The sequence below is a fragment of the Megalobrama amblycephala genome, linkage group LG22 (assembly GCF_018812025.1).
Source record: "Megalobrama amblycephala isolate DHTTF-2021 linkage group LG22, ASM1881202v1, whole genome shotgun sequence".
Classification (NCBI taxonomy): Eukaryota; Metazoa; Chordata; class Actinopteri; order Cypriniformes; family Xenocyprididae; genus Megalobrama; species Megalobrama amblycephala.
In genome coordinates, this window is record NC_063065.1 from 29,338,888 (window position 1) to 29,361,333 (window position 22,446).

At 35.2% G+C, this 22,446-nt stretch overlaps 1 protein-coding gene across 2 annotated transcripts; it reads right to left on the minus strand.

Moving 5' to 3' along the window:
* Positions 1 to 1,085: 1,085 nt before the first annotated feature.
* On the minus strand, positions 1,086 to 20,759 carry LOC125258270 (oncoprotein-induced transcript 3 protein-like). Of its 2 annotated transcripts, XM_048175166.1 has the most exons (10): positions 20,539 to 20,759; positions 19,995 to 20,194; positions 15,784 to 15,921; positions 15,538 to 15,652; positions 14,255 to 14,453; positions 12,437 to 12,578; positions 7,589 to 7,745; positions 7,440 to 7,495; positions 6,325 to 6,500; positions 3,861 to 4,165 (listed from the first exon to the last, which is right to left on the minus strand). In XM_048175166.1, the coding sequence occupies exons 1-9, from the start codon at positions 20,659 to 20,661 to the stop codon at positions 6,497 to 6,499; spliced, it is 1,134 nt and encodes a 377-aa protein (XP_048031123.1). In that variant the 5' UTR covers positions 20,662 to 20,759; the 3' UTR covers positions 3,861 to 4,165; positions 6,325 to 6,496. The 2 variants fall into 2 exon arrangements, with proteins under 2 accessions (XP_048031122.1, XP_048031123.1); XM_048175165.1 differs by lacking the exons at positions 14,255 to 14,453; positions 15,538 to 15,652; positions 15,784 to 15,921; positions 19,995 to 20,194; positions 20,539 to 20,759 and adding exons at positions 1,086 to 1,527; positions 1,613 to 1,793; positions 1,876 to 1,972 and having other exon boundaries at positions 3,765 to 4,165; positions 12,437 to 12,575.
* Positions 20,760 to 22,446: the final 1,687 nt, after the last annotated feature.

Below are 22,446 nucleotides of genomic sequence, written 5' to 3' on the forward strand. Positions count from 1 at the left end.
AAAAGCAAATATGTCTGCATATTAGGTGGATTATTATCTGTGACCATTGTGTGATTAAAACTGGCAGAATTAGAAAGATGTAAAATCACATCAGGGTCACCAAAATCATCGGGGTCAGACCTTGTTTGAACATATTTAGAAAAATAACTGAGACACAAATAAGCCAAAGTATATATTTATCTGACTCCATGAAACTTTTGTTGATATACACTACCGTTCAAAAGTTTGGGGTCAGTAAGATTTTTTAATGTTTTAAAAGAAGTATCTTCTGCTCACCAAGCCTGCATTTATTTGATTAAAATACAAACAAAAACAGTAATATTGTGAAATATTATTCCGTTTTAAAACAGCTGCTTTCTATGTCAATAAACAGTAAAGTGTAATTTATTCCTGTGATCAAAGCTGAATTTCAGCATCATTACTTCAGTCTTCAGTGTCACATGATCCTTCAGAAATAAATCTATGCTCAAAAAACATTTATGATTATTATCAATGTTGAAAACAGTTATTTACATTTTTATTTCATGATGCTATGATGAATAGAAAGTTCAAAAGAACATAATTTGTCTGAAATCTAAATCTTAAAAAATCATTAAAAAATCTTACTGACCCCAAACTTTTGAACGGTATTGTAATTCTTTTTGTGACATTATTTTCTTTGAATCCAGTGGAAAATGTAAGTTTTATGTAAGCTTTTTAATCAAATATCATGTTGAGAATAGTAAATCAGAACTTTTATAGAAAGAAAGAAAAATTTAGTCAAATATTGCAGTTACAGTACTGTAAATGTCCACAGAATTAACATGGAAGTCAAAAAGAGTCAACTTGGCTTTATTCTTCATATCTCTGTTGTGATGTCATAAAACCAGGATCATTATATGAAGTTTTGGACTTAGGACATTAAAAACATTTTTCTGGCTATATACTTCTGATGCAGTACATTGTCCACCAAGGCAAATTTACATATTAGGTCTTTATGCACCCCATAGGCAACATAGTCGCATCAAGTTACTGGATGATCCTTAATTAATGTTTAAAAGAAGAAGAAAAAGGATTGAAAAGAGTAAAGTACTAGGCAAAGGCAATTATGCTGCTGATCTGATATTTATTGTTCTAAACTATTCATTTATTCATGTAAAACACCTGTAAAAGTCTTTACCTTCAGACAGAATCAGATACACAAACTATCAAAATATAAACAGTTTCTAAAACCTAAAACCCTTTCATATATGTGCAACTTATAGAGACGTACAATGTCTGTCAGAAAGTAATGCAGATTTTTACCACATTTGAATTATATTTTTCCTTAACTTGAACAGAGAGGATTCGTGAACAGAAAATTAGACATTCATATATTACGTTTATATGTTCTTCAGAAGCTGGACATCAGATACATGCGGTCAGTTTCTCTTGTTTTTTTGGTGTTGTACACCCACATTCCAACCAGCACCACAATGGAGACAATAAAGAGTCCTGCGAAGACTGCGGTGCCTGCACTGATATGAAGAGAACCACCATTTTCTGAAGCTAAAGAAAGAAAGATGTGGTTATATGAATGATCATGACACAGAATCATTTAAACTCATTTTTGTTTAAGACTTTACTAATATACCTGCTGCAGAATGCTGAGTTTGTCTCGCCACATGGAAGGGACCCTGCGTGATGTAATGTCTTGCGGTTTCTTTGCTCACATCTCGTTTGCGTTTGCGTGCGAGATCTCTGAGGCAGCCTTGAGCGCATCTGGAATTTGAACTTCCTTCCGCACACAGAATTACAGAGCAGGTAATGTACACCTGTCAACAGAATTTGAGTGCAGTGTAGTTAGATGTTCCTGCTCAACAGAATTTACAACATAACTATGTGATTCTGTAATACCTCATTGTAGCCGCCTGTGAACTTGAAAGCTTGGATCCCAAAGTCATACGCTCTTGCATCACTATGATAAACCTCAACTGTGTCATCCAAAATGCACCTGTAAGAACACGATCACATGACCTCTGAAGAATTATACAGAGCAGTTTTCAGTTACCTAATCTTAGTAACTGAAATAATATATCACTAATTAAATAAATATTATTAAAGCATAAAATGTAAATCATATGTGCCTATTTTTATTGTAAACTTTATTTTTATGTTATATACGATAAAAAAAGAAATAGTATTACACTGTAAGTGACATGAACAAAACACAAAATCGTTAATCACAATCAGTACAAATTTCATAATCATGACAGGCTTGCATACAAAAATGTATTCCAAATTATTTTGTGGAAATGCAAAACACTATATTAATTCTGAATATTCAATAAAGTGATACACAAAGAGATTACATGAATTTTTTATCATGAATATATACTGTAAAAAAAAATCTGTAGTTTTTACAAAATAATTTTGGCAGCTGTGGTTGATAAATACAGAACAAATTGTAAATTTTACAGTATAAAACTGTAATTTAAGAAAATTTGAATGTAAACCAATAAATTCAACAATGCAGACTACAACTAAAATATGTTTTGTACTGACAACCACCATAATAATGCAGGTATTAAAAGAGAAAGCTACATGAAGAATCAGGGTTCATCACAAGTAGCTTTTCCACTAGCTGAAGTATTTACTATTATAAAGAAGGTGTACAGAGTCATTCACGCAAACGCAAAACACCATCGTGGTAACCCACAATACTTAAATAATGCAATAAACATTCATTAAATAACAGAAGATGTAACATAAAACCCTAATGAACATAGCAGATAACAACAAACTATTAAGAAACATGATTATTTAAACAAAATACTTTCAAATGTGGAGTGTCACACAGGGAATTGTGGGAACATCAGTTTACAGATTTTGACTGTAAATTACACATTGATTTTTGTCTTTTTTACTAATAGAAATCGTAAAATTTACAGCATTTTACTGTGAAAATTGCATGAATGTCTGGTTAGAGCTTTTACAGTTTTTCCCTGTATGTAATAAAGGAATTTACTAATACAGGAATTTTAACCTATTTACAATTTTTTTCCGTAGCGTTTTTACAATATTTTACCATTAAAATCACATTTGTTTTTTACAGTGTATATTGTGTAACCTATGGAGAAATCTCTACTGAAATTCTCAGACAATTGATCTTCAGCTTTCTGCAGATTAGGTGATCTGAGAAACTTGACTATCACGGAAACCCTACTATCATGTGATAGATCATTTGTTCTTGAACAAATGTAGTTGAAAGGAGGAGTGAACAAGTATCTTTAGCTGTGTAAAAGTTTCCAGGTGCAGATTCAAAGAGTTCTGTAAAATATTTGTTGAATTTCTTTGCATGCTGTTGCTTACCATGTGATTCGTTTACATATTTTATGATAAATTTGAATTATGTAATTAAAGTAACTACACATTTTTATACAGTGTATGTAAAATTTACAGTAACATACTTATACTTTACTGGAAACTCTCTCTTTTTTCACTCTCACTATAATCCGGCATGATGCAAAGTTTCCAGTAATTTTTCACTCAATTGCCAATCAATACAAAACATATTTTATGATTAATATATAACTATGTTGAATTTGGATAAATGAGGTTTTACTCTGGGCAGAGCTAAACAGAGAAACACCACAGATATGGAAAGCTAAGGCACTTGTTATGTCTGGTTAAGACAAAATCGTTTTGATTTTTTGTTTGTTTTTTTCACAAAATAAGAGTGATGTGAAAAAGATATAGAAGAGAGGTTTTACTACACTTTAATGCAAGTTTTTTTGCAGTCTCACCCTTCTTTGATGATGTCATAAAAGAGGGCACTGTATGGGTTGTCATCTGGAGTGGCCCTGCAAGACTCCACAAAGAGCTGGACCTCAGGGAGAGCAGAATGGGCTGCAATACCCATGTAGAGCATATCCAGCAAATTTATCTCCAGCGGATACAGACTGGGATCCACTGGACTGCTGAAGTTATTGTCAGTAAAAATGTTAAATGAGTAACTAAAAGTGCCAAAGCTGGATTCAGTGAAGATGTAGTCTGACTTCTTGTTGACGTAGTGGTTTGAAACACTGGCTACTTTGGGGTACTGGCAGGAGAAGCCGATTTTAACTTGACTGCGTCTGGTGATTACTTCATTAGGGTTCTCAAAAGAATTGATCTCATTTTTGAAAACCATGAAGTCTCCTGAATCCTGATTGGTGTTGAAGAAGAAGATCAGGCAGAAATAGAAAACAGACATAAATATTATACGGCTGAGAGTTAAAATGACTTTAAATCTAACAGGGTTTTTCAAAGGTTATATAAATGTTAGGACAAACATTCTTTAAAAAAAATGTTTATGGAACATTATTAATACCTTTATTCATATTTTAATAATATATATTTTATACGTATTAATGTTCAATGAATGTTTTTTGTAATGTTAGCAGGAAACATTGTGACAATCAGTGTTGGGAAAAGTTACTTTTAAAAGTAATGTATTACAATATTGCATTACTCCCTAAAAAAGTAACTAATTGCATTACTTAGTTACTTTTTATGGAAAGTAATGTTACGTTACTTTTGCTTTACTTTTTTTACTTGGGCTGTGCTGGTTTGTTTTTCAATAACAACACAAAAACATCTATTTTTTGGCAAATATAAAGGCCCTTTCACACTAGAAGTGAAATGTATAAGCCTCAGGCTGAAGGAAATTCACCCCAGTACAGTTAATAAAGTGAGATTAAATACATAAAGTATATGTGTTGTTTATCATATTTTATTATTGCAGGTTTGCTCAATATTCTGAGTTTGCATTTCACTGTTTTTATTCATTTTGAGTAATACTGAAAACACCTTACTCCAGACTTCTCTCAACATGGAGACAGGAGAGGTGTCAGTCAATAAATGGAAAAAAAGTAATTTAAAGGTGCCCTAGATTCAAAAATTGAATTTACCTCGGCATAGTTAAATAACAAGAGTTCAGTACATGGAAATGACATACAGTGAGTCTCAAACTCCATTGTTTCCTCCTTCTTATATAAATCTCATTTGTTTAAAAGACCTCCGAAGAACAGGCGAATCTCAACATAACACCGACTGTTACGTAACAATCGGAGTGTACGCCCCCAATATTTGCATATGCCAGCCAATGTTCCCAACATTATGAAAGGCATTAGACAAGGACAGCCAGTAACGTCTGGATCTGTGCAGAGCTGAATCATCAGACTAGGTAAGCAAGCAAGGACAATAGCAAAAAATGCCAGATGGAGCAATAATAACTGACATGATTCATGATAACATGATATTTTTAGTGATATTTGTAAATTGTCTTTCTAAATGTTTCGTTAGCATGTTGCTAATGTACTGTTAAATGTGGTTAAAGTTACCATCGTTTCTTACTGTATTCGTGGAGACAAGAGCCGTCGCTATTTTCATTTTTAAACACTTGCAGTCTGTATAATTCATAAACACAACTTCATTCTTTATAAATCTCTCCAACAGTGTAGCATTAGCCGTTAGCCATGGAGCACTATCAAACTCATTCAGAATCAATGTAAACATCAAAATAAACACTGTACTTACACGATAAGACATGCTGCATGACGAACACTTTGTAAAGATCCATTTTGAGGGTTATATTAGCTGTTTGAACTTTTTTTATGTTGTTTAAGGCAAACGCGAGCTCTTGGGGTGTGGAGCACCAGATTTAAAGGGCCACACACCCTGAATCGGCTCATTTCTAATTATGCCCCAAAATAGGCAGTTAAAAAAATGAATTTAAAAAAAATCTATGGGGTATTTTGAGCTGAAACTTCACAGACACATTCAGGGGACACCTTAGACTTATATTACATCTTTTAAAAAAAGTTCTAGGGCACCTTTAAATTTGCAGCAAAATGTCTAAGTAATGCATTACTTGAAAAAAGTAATCTGATTACGTAACAGTGTTACTTTTAATGCGTTACCCCAACACTGCTGACAATAATGTTCATGGAACATGCATATGATGAATTTTTCTTTTTCTTTGTTTTTTGATGAATGTTCTTATAATGTGAATAAAAAAACTGAGTAACTAAATCTTGAGAGAAAACCTTTTTTGACCATTATTTTCAGAAAGTTCTTTAATCATTAGTAGGAAAAGGGAAATTTCTCAGAACTTGTTCATTAACGTCCCTCAGCAATAATAATAGAATGTTCTCATAATGTTTTAAAAATGATAGAAGGGAATGTTGCTCTAACATTCACATAACCAAGAAGAGATGTGCTTAATGCATTAAAAAACTGGCCTTCTTGAATATATTTGTGTTATCTGTGTAGCATAGCAAATATTCTATTTGAACTGGAGAACATAGACCGCAGCATTTCTACCTCCATCGTGGTACCACAGGTGTTGAGGGACACCGTGCCCAGGATATGTGTGTCATTGGAAGTAAGAGAGCAGGTGGGGTCTCTCAGTTGGAGCCAGTTTTGATCAATCCCCTTCACGGACGCTTTGCTTACTGCAACACTGATACTGTTATCCTCACAGAAAACCTCTGCTTCACCTTGAGGGATATGATACATTTATTAATTGATCTAAATAAAAAATTATAACAACAAATATTGCAAGATATTATCAATGCTTTTAGAAGAAGAAAAGAATTTGTAAAATCCAAATCATTGTATCGGGATTGGGGATTAATCTGCTTAGAAAACTGATAACTACATTGTATCAATAATGCAAACTCTTGGAATAGCTTTAGAATGTTAATGAATATGGCAGTGATAATGTATTTGGTCTTGTGGACTAAATCTGCTATGCTGCTGCTGCAGAGAAAATTTGGACTTTCTACTGCCAACAGATACACAGACAAGCTGCTGAGCATGTAAGATATTCTGCTGCTGCATGAATAGACATACATGAATCTCACAGCAGATCTAGGCAGGTGGAGCTGGGGGAGGTGGAGGCCTTCAGAGGAACTCTGGGTTACCAGGTTTGCATAACAAAACCAGCCCAATTGCTATTCAAAACTCAACCCAAAGCTATCCTAATCACATTGTGGGGGGTTCCCCGGTAAAAATCATATTCTGGGGGAGATGATTGCATTTGGGGGGAAAAGTTGCTTCAACTCACAGGACTAAAAAACAACCCGTGTCAACAGTGTAAAAAATAGCCCAATTCCACAGGAAAACCATGGATTTGGCACTGGATAGCATGCTGCAAGACTAACCTACAGCGAAGACTCAACCAGACTATTTAAATGTTGAGCAAGCAATCTCATTGGTTGCAGAATCAGCAGAGGCCAATCAGCTTGTGCCATGCAGTAAATTATGTGATTGCTAGCAGACTGCATGTAAAGGACCAATCAGCCTGTACACTCTAGAGTTTAATGATTGACCTAAATATTTCACAATACAAAAAACAATGACAGAAACTGTGAAAATTGAACAACTGTTTACAGAATATTTAATACATTAAGACATTTAAGAAAATCTTTTTTTACCTGAGAGAACCCTCGACTTTGCCACAATGATCACAATGCACCTCATCTCTGACTGACTAATTATGGAGAGAAAGGCGAAATGACAGGTCATGGAAAAATTCATATCAATCCTGGAATTACCAGTGAGCTTCAAAACAGACCTCTTTTACCTCTGAAGTGTCTCTGCAGCGAAACACACAGGTACATGATGATACAGGTCTGATTCCTGTGGTGTCCATGTCAGCGTGGCCTCTGGTAACCCCTTGACTTGCATTCCTCAAGCTCTTTGACATATTCCACGGACCACTGACCTGGAAGTCCAAGATACTAAACAAGAATGATTGAAATATTAGATAACTGGTAGATTAGTAACCTGTACATGCAAAACATGTTGGTTGAAACTTTATCTTTCAACAACACATACATCAAATTACTGAGGGTGCTTCTGAAGTTAGGGAGGGTGCTCTAGTAAAGCATGAAAGTGAAAGTGACATTACATGTAGCCAAGTTTGGTGTCTGGATTGTGTGCTCTGCATTTATCCCATCCAAACACACACACACACACACACACACACACACACACACACACACACACACACACACACTATGAACAGAGCAGTGGACAACCATTTTACATTTAGCCCAGGGAGTTTGGTGCCTTGCTCAAGGGTCTCACCTCAGTTGTGGAATTGAGGATGGAAGAGAGCACTGTACATTCACTCCCCTCATCGACAATTCCTGGCGGTACTGAGACTTGAACCAGTCAGCATTGTACATTGCTTAATGCACAGCTATAGTATTTTTGACATGTAGTTTTGTCTCATCCATTACTATGGTTATCGATAATTACAATTTGAAGAGTGAATCTTGCATTTAAATGTGTACGTGGCCGTTGGTCCTCTTAGCAGCATGAAAAACAATACCTTTATTCAAATTCAGAATGGTCATATATAAAAAGTGTGCAAACAGCGTTCCCTTTGTAATCACTAGAAAACTGTCACTCGCTTCAGTTCTGCTGCACTCTTGCGAAAACTTCTGTTATAATCAATGAAGCTGTCTAAACTGTACAGTAAATATTTTATTTACATCATGTCTACACTTTGTTATAATGTTATAAGTTGAAAGTGTGCAAAACTCTACACTGAAAAAAGTAAAGTAAATTTTATTTATATAAACACATTTAAACACAGCAAAGCTGACCAAAGTGCTGAACAGAGTATAGAAAAATAATAATAATAATAATAATAATAAATAAAAAAAATAAAATCAGAATAAAACAACAAAGAAGACAATAACTAATATTTTAGATTTAGTCCGAGAGCTTTCTGTCCCTCCATTGAAAGTGTAGGTACGGTGCACTGTCCATGTCCAGAAAGGTAATAAAACATCATCAAAGTAGTGCATGTGACATCAGTGGGTTAGTTATTAGTTTTTGAAGCATCTAAAATACATTTTGGTCCAAAAATAACAAAAAATACGACTTTATTCAGCATTGTCTTCTCTTCCGGGTCTGTGTAAAGTACAGTCCAAAAGTTTAGAACCACTAAGATTTTTAATGTTTTTAAAAGAAGTTTCGTCTGCTCACCAAGGCTACATTTATTTAATTAAAAATACAGTAAAAACAGTAATATTGTGAAATATTATTACAATTTAAAATAACTGTTTTCTATTTGAATATATTTGACAAAGTAATTTATTCCTGTGATGGCAAAGCTGAATTTTCAGCATCATTACTCCAGTCTTCAGTGTCACATGATCCTTCAGAAATCATTCTAATATGCTGATTTGCTGCTCAAGAAACATTTAATGTGTACAATTGTACAAAATATTTGTGTACAATATTTTTTTTCAGGATTATTTGATGAATAGAAAGTTCAAAAGAACAGTGTTGATCTGAAATCTAATCTTTTGTAACATTATAAATGTCTTTACTGCCACTTTTGATTGATTTAATGCATCCTTGCTGAATAAAAGTATTCATTTCTTTAATTTCTTTTCAAAAAAATTCTTACTGACCCCAAACTTTTGAACGGTAGTGTATAATGCTACAGAAGCTTTGTATTTCAGATAAATGCTGTTCTTTTGAACTTTCTATTCATCAAGGAATCCTGAAAAAAAAAGTACACAACTGTTTTCAACATTGAAAATAATCATAAATGTTTATTGAGCAGCAAATCAGCATATTAGAATGATTTCTGAAGGATCATGTGACACTGAAGACTGGAGTAACAATGCTGAAAATTCAGCTTTGCATCACAGGAATAAATTACTTTGTCAAATATATTTAAATAGTACACAGTTATTTTAAATTGTAATAATATTTCACAATATTACTGTTTTTTACTGTATTTTTAATTAAATAAATGTAGCCTTGGTGAGCAGACGAAACTTCTTTTAAAAACATTAAAAATCTTAGTGGTTCCAAACTTTTGGACTGTACTGTATATCCACAGTGACGCTGCTTCTTCGTCTTCTACGGCGGTTGGCATCCAGCTTATTGGTGCATTACCGCCCCCTTCTGCTCCAGACTGTGACGCGATTAGGGCATCCTCGAGTCCGCGACATGCACACCTACGCACCATTTTAAAAAATATAGCAATACCAAAATACAAACAAAGTAGAATAGCTTGAATACAGCATGCGTCTCCCTCAGACTGTAAACGAAGCTCGGGCGCACTACATAACACGTCATCAGCGTCACTGTCCGGAGCAGAATGGGGTGGTAATGCTTGGTGCATGCCAACCGCCGTAGAAGAAGAAGAAGCAGCGTCACTGTGGATATACACAGACCCGGAAGAGAAGACAATGCTGAATAAAGTCGTATTTTTTGTTATTTTTGGACCAAAATGTATTTTAGATGCTTCAAAAACTTATAACTAACCCACTGATGTCACATGCACTACTTTGATGATGTTTTTATTACCTTTCTGGACATGGACAGTGCACCGTACCTACACTTTCAATGGAGGGACAGAAAGCTCTCGGACTAAATCTAAAATATCTTAAACTGTGTTCTGAAGATGAACGGAGGTCTTACGGGTTTGGAACGACATGAGGGTGAGTCATTAATGACACAATTTTCATTTTTGGGTGAACTAACCCTTTAAGGATCTACTAGTTGAATGTGGAATAATAAGATCTTTTAAATAAGAGGGGGCTTGATCATTAAGAGCTTTAAAAACAAACAGCAGAATTTTGAACTGAATCCTTAAATGGACTGGGAGCCAATGGAGCGATGCTAAGATTGGGGTGACATGGTCAAATTCCTTTGCTCTGGTTAACATCCTTGCAGCTGCATTTTTAACCATCTGGAGGCGAGCAATGGATGGAAGGCCCAAATACAATGAGTTGAAATAATCTAAACGCGATGTGATAAAAGCATGAATGACCTTCTCCAAATCTTGAAAAGACAAGAATGATTTAAGTTTAGAAATAATCCGTAATTGATAAAAACTCTTCTTAACAACCAAATTTATTTGCTTGGTTAAGCATAATTCAGAGTCTAAGATGACACCAAGGTTCCTATCCTGAGAAGAAATTGAGGGGAAATGATTGCCAAGTTCATTAATGAGTCTGTTTCTCAATCTTGGTGGACTAAAAACAACGATTTCAGTTTTGTCTTCATTATTCATTATTTTTTAACCATTTCTTGACATCGTCAAGACAGTCCAACAACGGTTGAATGGAATCAGCAGCTTTCAATGGAATATACAACTGGGTACCATCAGCATATAAATGAAACGAAACATTGTGCCCTCTAATAATATTCCCTAATGGACGCATATATAAGTTAAAGGTGCTAAAGAGGATGTTTTGTTTTATACATTTTTGCACTATTACTTGAAACTGTCTTTACTAACTGATAAAAGGCTATTTATTAGGTGCACTGAAAGAAATAATATTAATGTACATCATCTGTGCACGAGGTAGGGCCTTAAAAACATCAGCCAATCGTTTACGTGATCATCGCGTAAACGATCGGCCCTCTGGCTTGTCAATCACTGCCATTACGTTCCTTGTGAGAGACGTGCGCGGCTGTGCGCTCCAGTAACTTTCCACACTCTACAGGCGCTGCATGCAATGTTATTGTCAGGAGACAGGAGTAACAACTGCAGATTATGAGTTACCTGCGGTGAGTCTGACATAATGAATCCACTAACACGACACAGCGAATGCCGGTGGTAAACACTCGTGTTCCAATACTCGTGCACGAGTTTTGGGAGGTGTTCCCTCGAAATGAGCTGTGAAGGAGAGGGGTTGTTCTTACGCATGCGCTCATTTCAAAAACACACTAACAGTCTTTGGTTTCTCAGTCGACGAAAAGATCCTCTGTAGCACCTTTAAAGAGGAGCCGGCCCAAGATGGAACCCTGAGGTACACCACTAATAATAGGAGCTGAAGAAGAGGAAAAATTGCCCAATGATACAGAAAAGGACCTATCTCTAAGATATGAAGTGAACCACTGTAAGGCGGTACCCTTGATACCAATCAAATGCTCTAAACGCCAAAGAAGTACATCATGATCTACAGTATCAAAGGATCTGTAAGATCTAGCATCAAAACAGCATTTTTACCAGCATCAACTGCAAGTAAAATATCATTAGATACCTTTAACAAAGCAGACTCTGTGCTATGATAAGCAGTGAAGCAGATTGGAAAGGTTCCAAAAACCTCTGATTGGTCACTACATTTAAGAGATAAACTGTGATTGGCTACATTGCTCAGAAATGTAAAAACATGTTGTAAATAGAAACTTCCCAGAGAGCAAACACAAATAGGCACTGTGTTTGCCAAATCAGTTTCACCAGTATTAGATTATTACTGTAGCAACTGAGGCTGAGAGTGCTCTTGCTTTTGTTTGAGGGTGTTTAGTACCCTCTAGCACCCCTGTAGATCTGGACCTGCATCTGATAGATCTGCTGAATGTATAAAAATGCATGTTCGTAGATTGAACATTGGATATGTTCAGGAAAATTGTTGCAGGAATACTTTTAGTTTAGACAATACATATTTCAGACCTGTTGTGCGAGCTCTGGGCGCGGAGATCGATAATGTGAACATGTCCCACAGCTGCATGTTGTACATCTCCATGTAAGGGAGTTGGTGTCAGTAAACTTGGCCTGTTCACCCCTGGTACACAGCTATGGACTGGTGTTAGGACTACAAAACAGTGGAAACAGGGTAGAATGATTTAAATGTTGAGCTGGAGCTCACAATACATGAGAACTACTGCTAAAGCCTTAGTCATACAGGACTAGTCTTTGACAGCAAATGGCACTTGTTCTTTTAGTTTGTATTTCATCACATATGTTTCTAATAGAGTGCAACAGTGACGTTTTTCATCGATGTTGGTTCCGGAAGTATTTTTTTCCCCATTCAATTCTTCCATAGAGATTTTTTTTTTTTTAAATCTTCATCCAAAGCAATAAACATGAACATTACAAACTTTGATTTGGAGTAATATTTTGAGATCATAGGGAGACCAACTCAATTACGTCTATTGCAGTGCTTCACTGGAGTGGGCGAGGCTAAAGAGTTCTTTTGGCATGTTTTTCTTGTCGTGGCTCTCTTAGTGGGATTTTCTGTACAGCACCATGGGTAATGTAGTTTTCCACCATGAATTCTGTTGTTAAACACAATTATTTTAAAAATATGTTGAAATAAAGAGGTCTGATGTCTTCAACAGAAGCAAATACCATTGATTAACAACCTCATAGCTCACAGCAGGGCTGTGTGTAAATGTTTATAATTTATTGTTAAAAATCAATTTCCCTATGGAGTTTTTTTGAGTTTTTACATATGAAACCCAATTGTTGCACTCTAATATGAAATGCTGTCAAAGGAGAAACATAATTTTATATCACTTCATGTCATTCAAAATCCATATGATTTTTAAAATATATTCTTCAGCAGAACACAAAAGATATTTTGATGTTTTAACTGTCCATACAGTGAAATTCAAAACAATACTAAACCCCTTTGACTATCATTTAGTGGACAAAAAGCTTTTGTGTTTTACAGAAGGGTCCCACTTTATATTAAGTGGCCTTAACTACTATGTACTTACATCAAAAATAAGTACAATGTACTTATTGGGTTCATATTGAATTGCAAAACACTTTTGCTGCTATTGAGGTGGGATACGGGTAAGGTTAGGGAAAGCTTTGGTGGTGTGGGTAGGTTTAAGGGTAGGGGTAAGGTGTAAGGGTTGTATCAAATGATTAATTTAAATGTAAGTACATAGTAGCTAAGGCCACTTAATATAAAGTGGGACCTACAGAAGATTCTTTTTTTTTTTTTTTAATGGCTTTTGAACAACATAAAGGGAGTAAACAGACCTTTCTTTTTTTTTAAGTCTTTTTTCTCAAACAAAGGGCCACTAGAGGGCCTAAGCAAGCTTCCAAGGGGTCCTCAAGATGATTTAATGATTTAAAGTAAGACAGCATGAGAATTAAAGTCAGCTAAAAAAGAAACATGGTTCCCCGATCTTGGAAAACCTGGATATATGAGGAAGTCTAATTTTAAAAGTCTAATTTCTAGACCTGGAAAAGTCATGGAGATTATTTATAAAGAATGTACTTTTTTCTAACTATTCCAAGCTCCAAAATATTTTATGTATCAGGTGGAGATTGTGAGTTTTTTTTTTTTTTAATCCAATCATGTATATGTGGTTAAAAAGAGCCTTGAAAAACATTCAGGTCTTAAAACATCTAGAATCCTGTTACTTAATTTACAGAAACTATAGCAGTGTGCCGGGCCTTCGAATTTTGTTGTGGACAATGGGGGACGGAATTAAAAAAGGTTGAGAACCACTGATCCACATGATTCTCACTCACTTTCAACTCCAAACTGCAGAGGCACTTGACTGAGTGGAGTTGAGTCAATGTTGGTGGTCTGATTATAAGGATTTCTGACAGAGGAGATCCCATTCTCATTCGTCAAAGTGATGTTTGATACAGGATAATCCTCCATCATGAACTCAAAAACATGCAGTCCCAGGTCCAATGCACCATTACTGCTCAGAGTGCATGAGTCCTAGACAAAAAACAAACAAAACAAAAAAATGGTAAAAATGTCAAAGGTGAAGAACATTTCAAAATAAACTAAAAAGACATTGGATAGATGATTTGTAGTACCCTATGCAACAGGTCTGTTAATGGTCACTCATGGTGAATCACACAAATATTGAACAGTATCAGTATTAATGTGTTATTTCCTGATGCAGATTAAGAAATTATCCACAAACAACATGTTCTAAATTCCTGTCAAGAAATTAAAACATTAACTGATATACCATAGACATACAGTCTTTACAATGGCACGCACTGGTCCTAGATCTCGTAATTTTCACAACTCACAACTTTTAAAACTTTTTTATGGAGTTTCTCAACTGAAAGTTGAACAACAACAGTATGAAACATTGAACACGCTGGGTGAATTCCAAACAGTGTTTTGGCACTCGCGAGCCCCCATCTGAAACCTAAAATGACAAATGGGAAATCCTGTGGTCTTGTGGATTTAACAGACACAAGACTGAACGTGAAGTCTGTTCCACAAGGTGGGAGTAAGTGGGACTTCCACTTTAAGGAAGTAATTTTATCATTTATGGTCATGTGAACCAGGGTGGCGAGTCCTCACGGATGGTGGGGAAGTTCAAGTTAACATATATAAGCAGAATAATTCGTTTTGTTTTGTTTGTGATTTTTTACACACATTTTTGTCATACATTTAACATGAATTTTAATCACTGTTTTCTGCAGAGCTGGTTTATAGCTGAAATGAGCTAATTTAATAACTGATGATCTTTACATCAAAACTGAATCAACACTGAACTGACTTCAGCTGAACAATGACAAATTCTTTTAGAGCTGCTTTACAGAAAAATCATTGAATTATTAATTTCTTGTTTATCACTGTAAAGTTCCTTTGAAACAATCTGTATTGTATAAAGCGCTATATAAATATAAAGGTGACTTGAAATAGTAATATTTTTATATACATTATATACATTTCTGTCACAGTACTGAAATCAGCTATTTAAATTGCTAATGTACAGTGCATTTTCCTGTTTAATCTGTATCTGGACGTTTCATGGGAGTGTCTCATTAGAAACTGTTACCTCATCGAGATTTATGTTTGGGTGCTGATGGCAAGATGGGCACTTGCATCTCACATCATCTCCATCTGGGTCATGGGCCAGCAGGTGAAGACGCTGAAAACAGTTTTGTGGAACCCTGAGGAAAGACCATTATCAAAGATGCAAATTTTCTTGATAGTTGAAGTGACAACAGTGAAATATATTGTACAGTCTGGCGGTCACAAACATATTTAATCCTCAAAAAATTGTCATTTTAAAAGCACAAACCTTATGTTTGGTATTGTTGCTGAAATGGGGGACCTGTTTGCAGTCCCAGTGTCTGAACGTTGTCTTGTGTCAACAACACTGCGAAGTGTCCATTCACTGATATTATGAACATTACTTGCCCAGCAGCAACCAGAGCCACTGAAAAACATTTTTATTAATAAAACATTATATTATTATGTCATTTTTTATATTTAAAGAATGTGATACATTAATATTGGCGACTACTTGTACATAAAAGTAGCACACATACATTCATACTTTGTATAGGCATATATTAGCACATTGATGCCAATATTAGAGACATAAAAATGTTTATGAATCCTTTGAGGTTGATACAATATTGAATTCATGAAATTAATGGGTGGAGTTTATTGTATTAATTCATAATAAATTAATTTTATTTAATTATTGATATAATAATAAATATTACAAATAATTATTTGTAACAAATATATAAAGAAATTTGCCATTAAAATGTCTTTTTCAGACCAAATTTCTATGTTATGCATTTAAAAATAGCTGTCCTGGATTTTTGAACATTAAAGCATCTCTAAAATTCTACATATTTAAAAGGTTTTACATTTAAGATGCTGTCAATATAATAACTTAAGTGGTTGAATATGCACTTGTAGTGTATTTCAAATCTTAAAAGTATTTAAAAAAAATATATATATTCAATATATTGAATTAATTTATTAATGGAAAAAAAGGCCACTTACTTAAAGTGTACTTAAAGAGAGTACACTTTAAGTACACTTGTAAAATGTTTTACTTTTAAACTATATTTTAAATTGTTATTTTTGTAGTTCTTTAAAGAAGTACAATTATTTTGATGTGTTGACTAACATGTTAAATCACATTTAAAGTACTTGATTATATTTTTAACTGATATCACATTTAAAAAAGTCAATATATATTTAAATGTAGTACATTGAAGCTTCTTTATTACAAAATGTGTAATTACAAATATTTATAAATACATGACACAAGTTTCAGAAACACTTTATTTTACAATGTCCTTGTTACACATATTACATGTAGTTACTGTAGTAATAACTATAAATTATGCATAGTTACATGCAACTAACCCTAAACCAAACCATAATCCTAAACCTACCCTATGGTAAGTACTTGTAGTTAATTATTATTACTCAGTACTCTGTAACACAGACACCATAAAACAAAGTGTGATCCAAGCGACAATAGAAATGACATTAAAGTATATTGTATTTTACCATAAATGCTTGTCAGTATTCAGCAGTACACTTTAATCATATCTCAAAGACAATAGAAGTAATTATGAAATTACACATAATGATGTACTTAAAGGTGCAATATGTAATATTTTTGCAGTAAAATATCCAAAAACCACAAGGCCAGTGTTATATATTTTGTTCACTTTAGTACTTACAATATCCCAAATGTGTCAAACTATTTGTAAATCGTGAGAAAATTGCAACTTGCTTTTAAATTGCATTTTAACCAAGGCTCCGGGACGTGTGAGGAGTCGCCTTTCAATTGTGTCATACCCGCGTTACCCTCGGTTTCCGGTTTTATTTTGTAGAAATCATGGAAACACTAAAGACGCTTTAATATATTACATGTTTTAATAGGCAAGGGAACAACTGTTTTGATATATTTATAGACAGAAAACTAATTGTTTTATATAGCTCAACACGTTTAGTCTTATTGTTTAAATCTAATTTTCTTGATTTTTTTTGCGAGTACCATGCTTTATCATGCCTCAGAGAAAAACACTATTTTGTCAAGTAGCTAACATAGCATAATCAGATGCAACTTTATTTTTAGTAACAGTAATGCAGAATTTTCTCCATCATACAATACGTTTTAAAATTAATTGCATGATATTTATCAACACAAGCCATCCAGAATTTAAAGGTGCCATCGAATTGAAAATTGAATTTACCTTGGCATAGTTGAATAACAAGAGTTCAGTACATGGAAATGACATACAGTGAGTCTCAAACTCCATTGTTTCCTCCTTCTTATATAAATCTCATTTGTTTAAAAGACCTCCGAAGAACAGGCGAATCTCAACATAACACCGACTGTTACGTAACAGTCGGGATCATTAATATGTACGCCCCCAATATTTGCATATGCCAGCTCATGTTCAAGCATTAGACAAGGGCAGCCAGTATTAACGTCTGGATGAGCACAGCTGAATCATCAGACTAGGTAAGCAAGCAAGAACAATAGCGATATTGATTGTGGGGATATGATATTTTTAGTGATATTTGTGAATTGTCTTTCTAAAAGTTTCGTTAGCATGTTGCTAATGTACTGTTAAATCAAATGAGGTTAAAGTTACCATCGTATCTTACTGTATTCAAGGAGACAAGAGACGTCGCTATTTTCATTTTTAAACACTTGCAGTCTGTATAATGCATAAACACAACTTCCATTCTTTATAAATCTCTCCAACAGTGTAGCATTAGCCGTTAGCCACGGAGCACTATCAAACTCATTCAGAATCAAATGTAAACATCCAAATAAATACCATACTTACGCGATTAGACATGCTGCATGACGAACACTTTGTAAAGATCCATTTTGAGCGTTATATTAGCTGTGTGAACTTTGTTTATGCAATGATAGAGTCGAGAGCTCGGGAGGGGGCAGAGAGCGCGAGCAATTAAAGGGGCCGCAGCCTGAATCGGCGCATTTCTAATTATGCCTCAAAATAAGCAGTTAAAAAAATTAATTAAAAAAAATCTATGGGGTATTTTGAGCTGCAACTTCACAGACACATTCAGGGGACACCTTAGACATATTACATCTTGTAAAAAAATGTTCGATGGCACCTTTAATATGATATTCTAAAATAACAGTGTCTCACAGCAGGCGCCCAGTGAACGCACAGAGTAACATTATAACATAATTTTCAACACACTCAAATGTATCTAATATGATAAACAGAGCTGTGTTACCTCATACTCATGACCGGAAAAGCGGAAGCGGCACCGGCGACTGTGACATAATAAAAGTCCCGCTGCTCGTGAGGCGTGTGTTGCGCAATCGCTCCAGCTCCTCGTTCAGCTCCCACAACACTCGCTCCTGCTCTGCTTCATACTACAGTAACGTTAATAATCATATCCATGAACATGATTTCTTACTTAGACCTATCCCTATTCGTTTGCACCATCCGTTGAGGTGGAGACCACATATCCCAAGATTCTGCTCTCAAACTTGCCATCATCAAGCTACGCCTTTGTTTTGAATAGGCCTCTAGCGGACAGAAATCCTACATACTGCACCTTTAAGCCTTACTTAAGGTGCCCAAGCTTTACTCACCCTCAAGCCATCCTAGGTGTATATGACTTTCTTCTTTCTGATGCTAGCTTCCGCACGAGCCTCCTTCCGTATTCGACGTACGAAGATAGTGTAAAACTCTCACAGTTCAAAAAGCTTACGCTATATTCTACACCTTCCCTACACCTTCCCTACACAGTAAAATCCCCAGAGTTAAATCAACTCTGCTCAGAGTACATATGGTCCCTCTCTAAATAGTGTTAAAGTAACACTGAAGCAGAGTTAAAGTTAATGAGATAATTAAGCAATTAATAAGGCTGTGACTGAAGTCAGTTGTAGTTCTTGTGTTTCTCTTTTCTTCAGTGATTCTGCTTGTTAACAGCAGGTGTTCATCACTAATGCACAATTATCACTCAATTAATTGTTTCATTATCTCATTAACTTTAACTCTGCTTCAGTGTTACTTTAACATTATTTAGAGAGGGACCATATGTACTCTGAGCAGAGCTGATTTAACTCTGGAGATTTTGCTGTGTATTCAACTTATGGAAAAAGTGTAACAGATGCGACGCCAGCTTACACTTTCCTTGTACCTTGAATACGGAAGGCAGTCTGGTGAAAGCTGGATATTTTACTTCATAACTTGTTAAATATGGATTTTTTTTAACACAAAAATATCAATTCGCTTCAGAAGGCCTTTATTAACCCCCCAAGCCGTGTGGAGTACACGTTTATGATGGATGGATGTGGATGGAAGCACTTTCTTCAGCTCATTCTTGTCATGACCCATGTTCACTGCCATAAAGCTCAGATGCGTCAGGATATGTATTAATATATTTCAATTTAATTGTAGTGTCTAAATGTTGAATTCTGTTTCTTTTAAAACATATTAAGTATTCTTGTATGCAAAAGTCTACTTCTTTTTCACATGATCTTACCTCAGAGTGAAGGGCCCGTCACCAGTGACATTGGTGATCATGTGACGCTCGGACTGGCACCAGAGGGTCTGACCCGACTGGTCCTGATCCGTCACCTCAGGCTGTGCGTATGTGAGAACGCCACAGTCTCCACTATCACAGACCCATGAGACTTGAGGATCACAGGGCAGTTTACCAGACTCTCTGTAGTAAAAGTGCATCTGCCAGGAACACATAGGCATCTCAGTTATGTTGAATTTCATGCCAAATAACAGAAATTGAACAAATAAAAAATTGTCTTTAGCCTTTTAACTGTTAATGTCCCGGTAGCGGGGGGAAAAAAAAAACTGATATACTTTTTTACACTTTCAATTTTTTTGAAGCTGCTTTCACTTGCAATAGTCTGCTGAGTGTCTTCTTTAAAAATAGACCAACATTAGTCTGTGTTCCAAAGCATTCATGAATTACAACCATTTAAGTTCAATATCTATGCTCAAAAAAGGGGGTGACAGTTAAAAGATTACAGAGATATTAATTTAGTTCTAACGTATTAACCTGGACTTACCTCCACTGTTCCATCTGGATATCTGTTTCCAGGCATGAAGGTCATAGATCCCCCATGGAAACTTACGGCTTGACTCACAGAAACGGTCAAGCTGATCAGCAGCAGTAGCGCAGGATGTGCCATAGTGTTTGATGAAGTGGCACTGTGAGTAACGCGGTAAACACAGACGACTACATGGACATTTTATTTTTCCTTCTGTAGTTTGACTGGTTCTACCAGCTGAACACAAGAACATGAAGAATGTTTCTGATCACACTTCTGTTTCAAAACAACATACATGGATATCAGCTTTCAGTATTTGTTTCCTTGTGTGTGTGTAAATGATACTGATTAACATGTTCTACATTCCTGCCAGGAAATTAAAACATAATTAGAGAAGCACTGTACCAGATAGGCCTAGGTGAGTGTTTCTCAACTGATGGGTCATAACTGAAAGATGGGTCACAGGTCCGTAATGATAAGGCCATATCATTAAGCATAGTTGGGAATGCCAACTAAATGGACGAGATGCTTCTTGACCGAACTCTATGGTATTTTGACGCAAATTCATTCGTCACCTGGTAGAAGCAGCTGAACTGGATGCCAAAATGGACAGGTTGTGTGACATTCCCTCATGACCAAAAACTACACAAAGAAAAAGAAATATGATCTAAACTACATGTAAAACATGATAAAGTAATGGCTTCAGAAAACCTACAACTAAATGGGATCCTTTAACCCTCTTATTCTCTTCGGTCACTTTTGAGCAAAACATTTTACGTTTTGATTTTTTAAACTTTTTTTAAAACTTCGTCTGAATAGTACGACACTTAGTATGACACACACACACAGACACAACAAAATCGTGGACATGATTCAAAAAGGTTAACAGGAAGTTGCAGGCTCTGAATTTTGATATACTACTTCAAAGGAATTCTTCATTACCCCATGTCCCCATTTTTCAAAAGGCTTATAAATCATAAAGAATTAATTTTTTTGAGAAAGTAAAAATGTGCACAGTTTTCTGTGATGGGTAGGTTTAGGGGTAGTGTAGGGCAATAGAAAATACGGTTTGTACAGTATAAAAACCATTACACCTATGGAATGTCCCCACAATTCACACAAACAAACGTGTGTGTGTGTGTGTGCTTGATTTCATAATTTATGAGGACACAAATTTGTATAATGACATGGGTATTACATTGTTATTATAACATAAACATGTTTTATGAGGACATTTCATGAGTCCTCGTTTAAAATAACTTTAAAAACATGCTAAAAAATGTTTTATTAAAAATTTTAAATGCAGACAGTTTCCTGTGATAGGTAGGTTAGGGGGATAGAATATACAGTTTGTACAGTATAAAAACCATTACGCATATGAAATGTCCTCAGTAAGATAGCAAAACAAACCTCTGTGTGTGTGTGTGTGTGTGTGTGTGTGTGTGTGTGTGTGTGTGTGTGTGTGTGTGTGTGTGTGTGTGAGAGAGAGAGAACAAACGGAGCGATTAGTCAACACCCTCATAATTCTTTTCTAATGATTTTATGCTTGACAAAGAGTCCAAATATCCTAATTATCATACCAAAAGACTTGCACCCTCAAAAGAAAATCTTCAGACAAACAGCGCTCATGAGTGCTTGAGAACAAACGCCCTCACAATGCTGTCACTATTCCATTCTCAGCTCTTTACAAATGCAAATAGACTGTGTGAATATGTGATTCTTTTAGGCCTGACGAATCCCACTTTTGTGAAACTGGCAAACACGTGAATGGCGTGTGAATCACGAGAGAGAATGACTGATATTTCTTAATACTTCAGAGGTTTAGCGGTCTGCTTTGTTTGTCATTGGCTATTCAACTATTCCACTAAACTGCCATTAATGATACTTTAAAAATATATAAATATTAATGAGAATGGTATCCTTCCT

Coding starts and splice junctions, on each gene's coding strand:
- LOC125258270 (XM_048175165.1), bottom strand. CDS start 7,692: ATGCAAGTCAAGGGGTTACCAGAGGCCACGCTGACATGGACACCACAG. Junction 7,496..7,588: donor GCTGCAGAGACACTTCAGAG/GTAAAAGAGGTC, acceptor CTCCATAATTAG/TCAGTCAGAGATGAGGTGCA. Junction 1,973..3,764: donor TATGACATCATCAAAGAAGG/GTGAGACTGCAA, acceptor GTGTTCTTACAG/GTGCATTTTGGATGACACAG.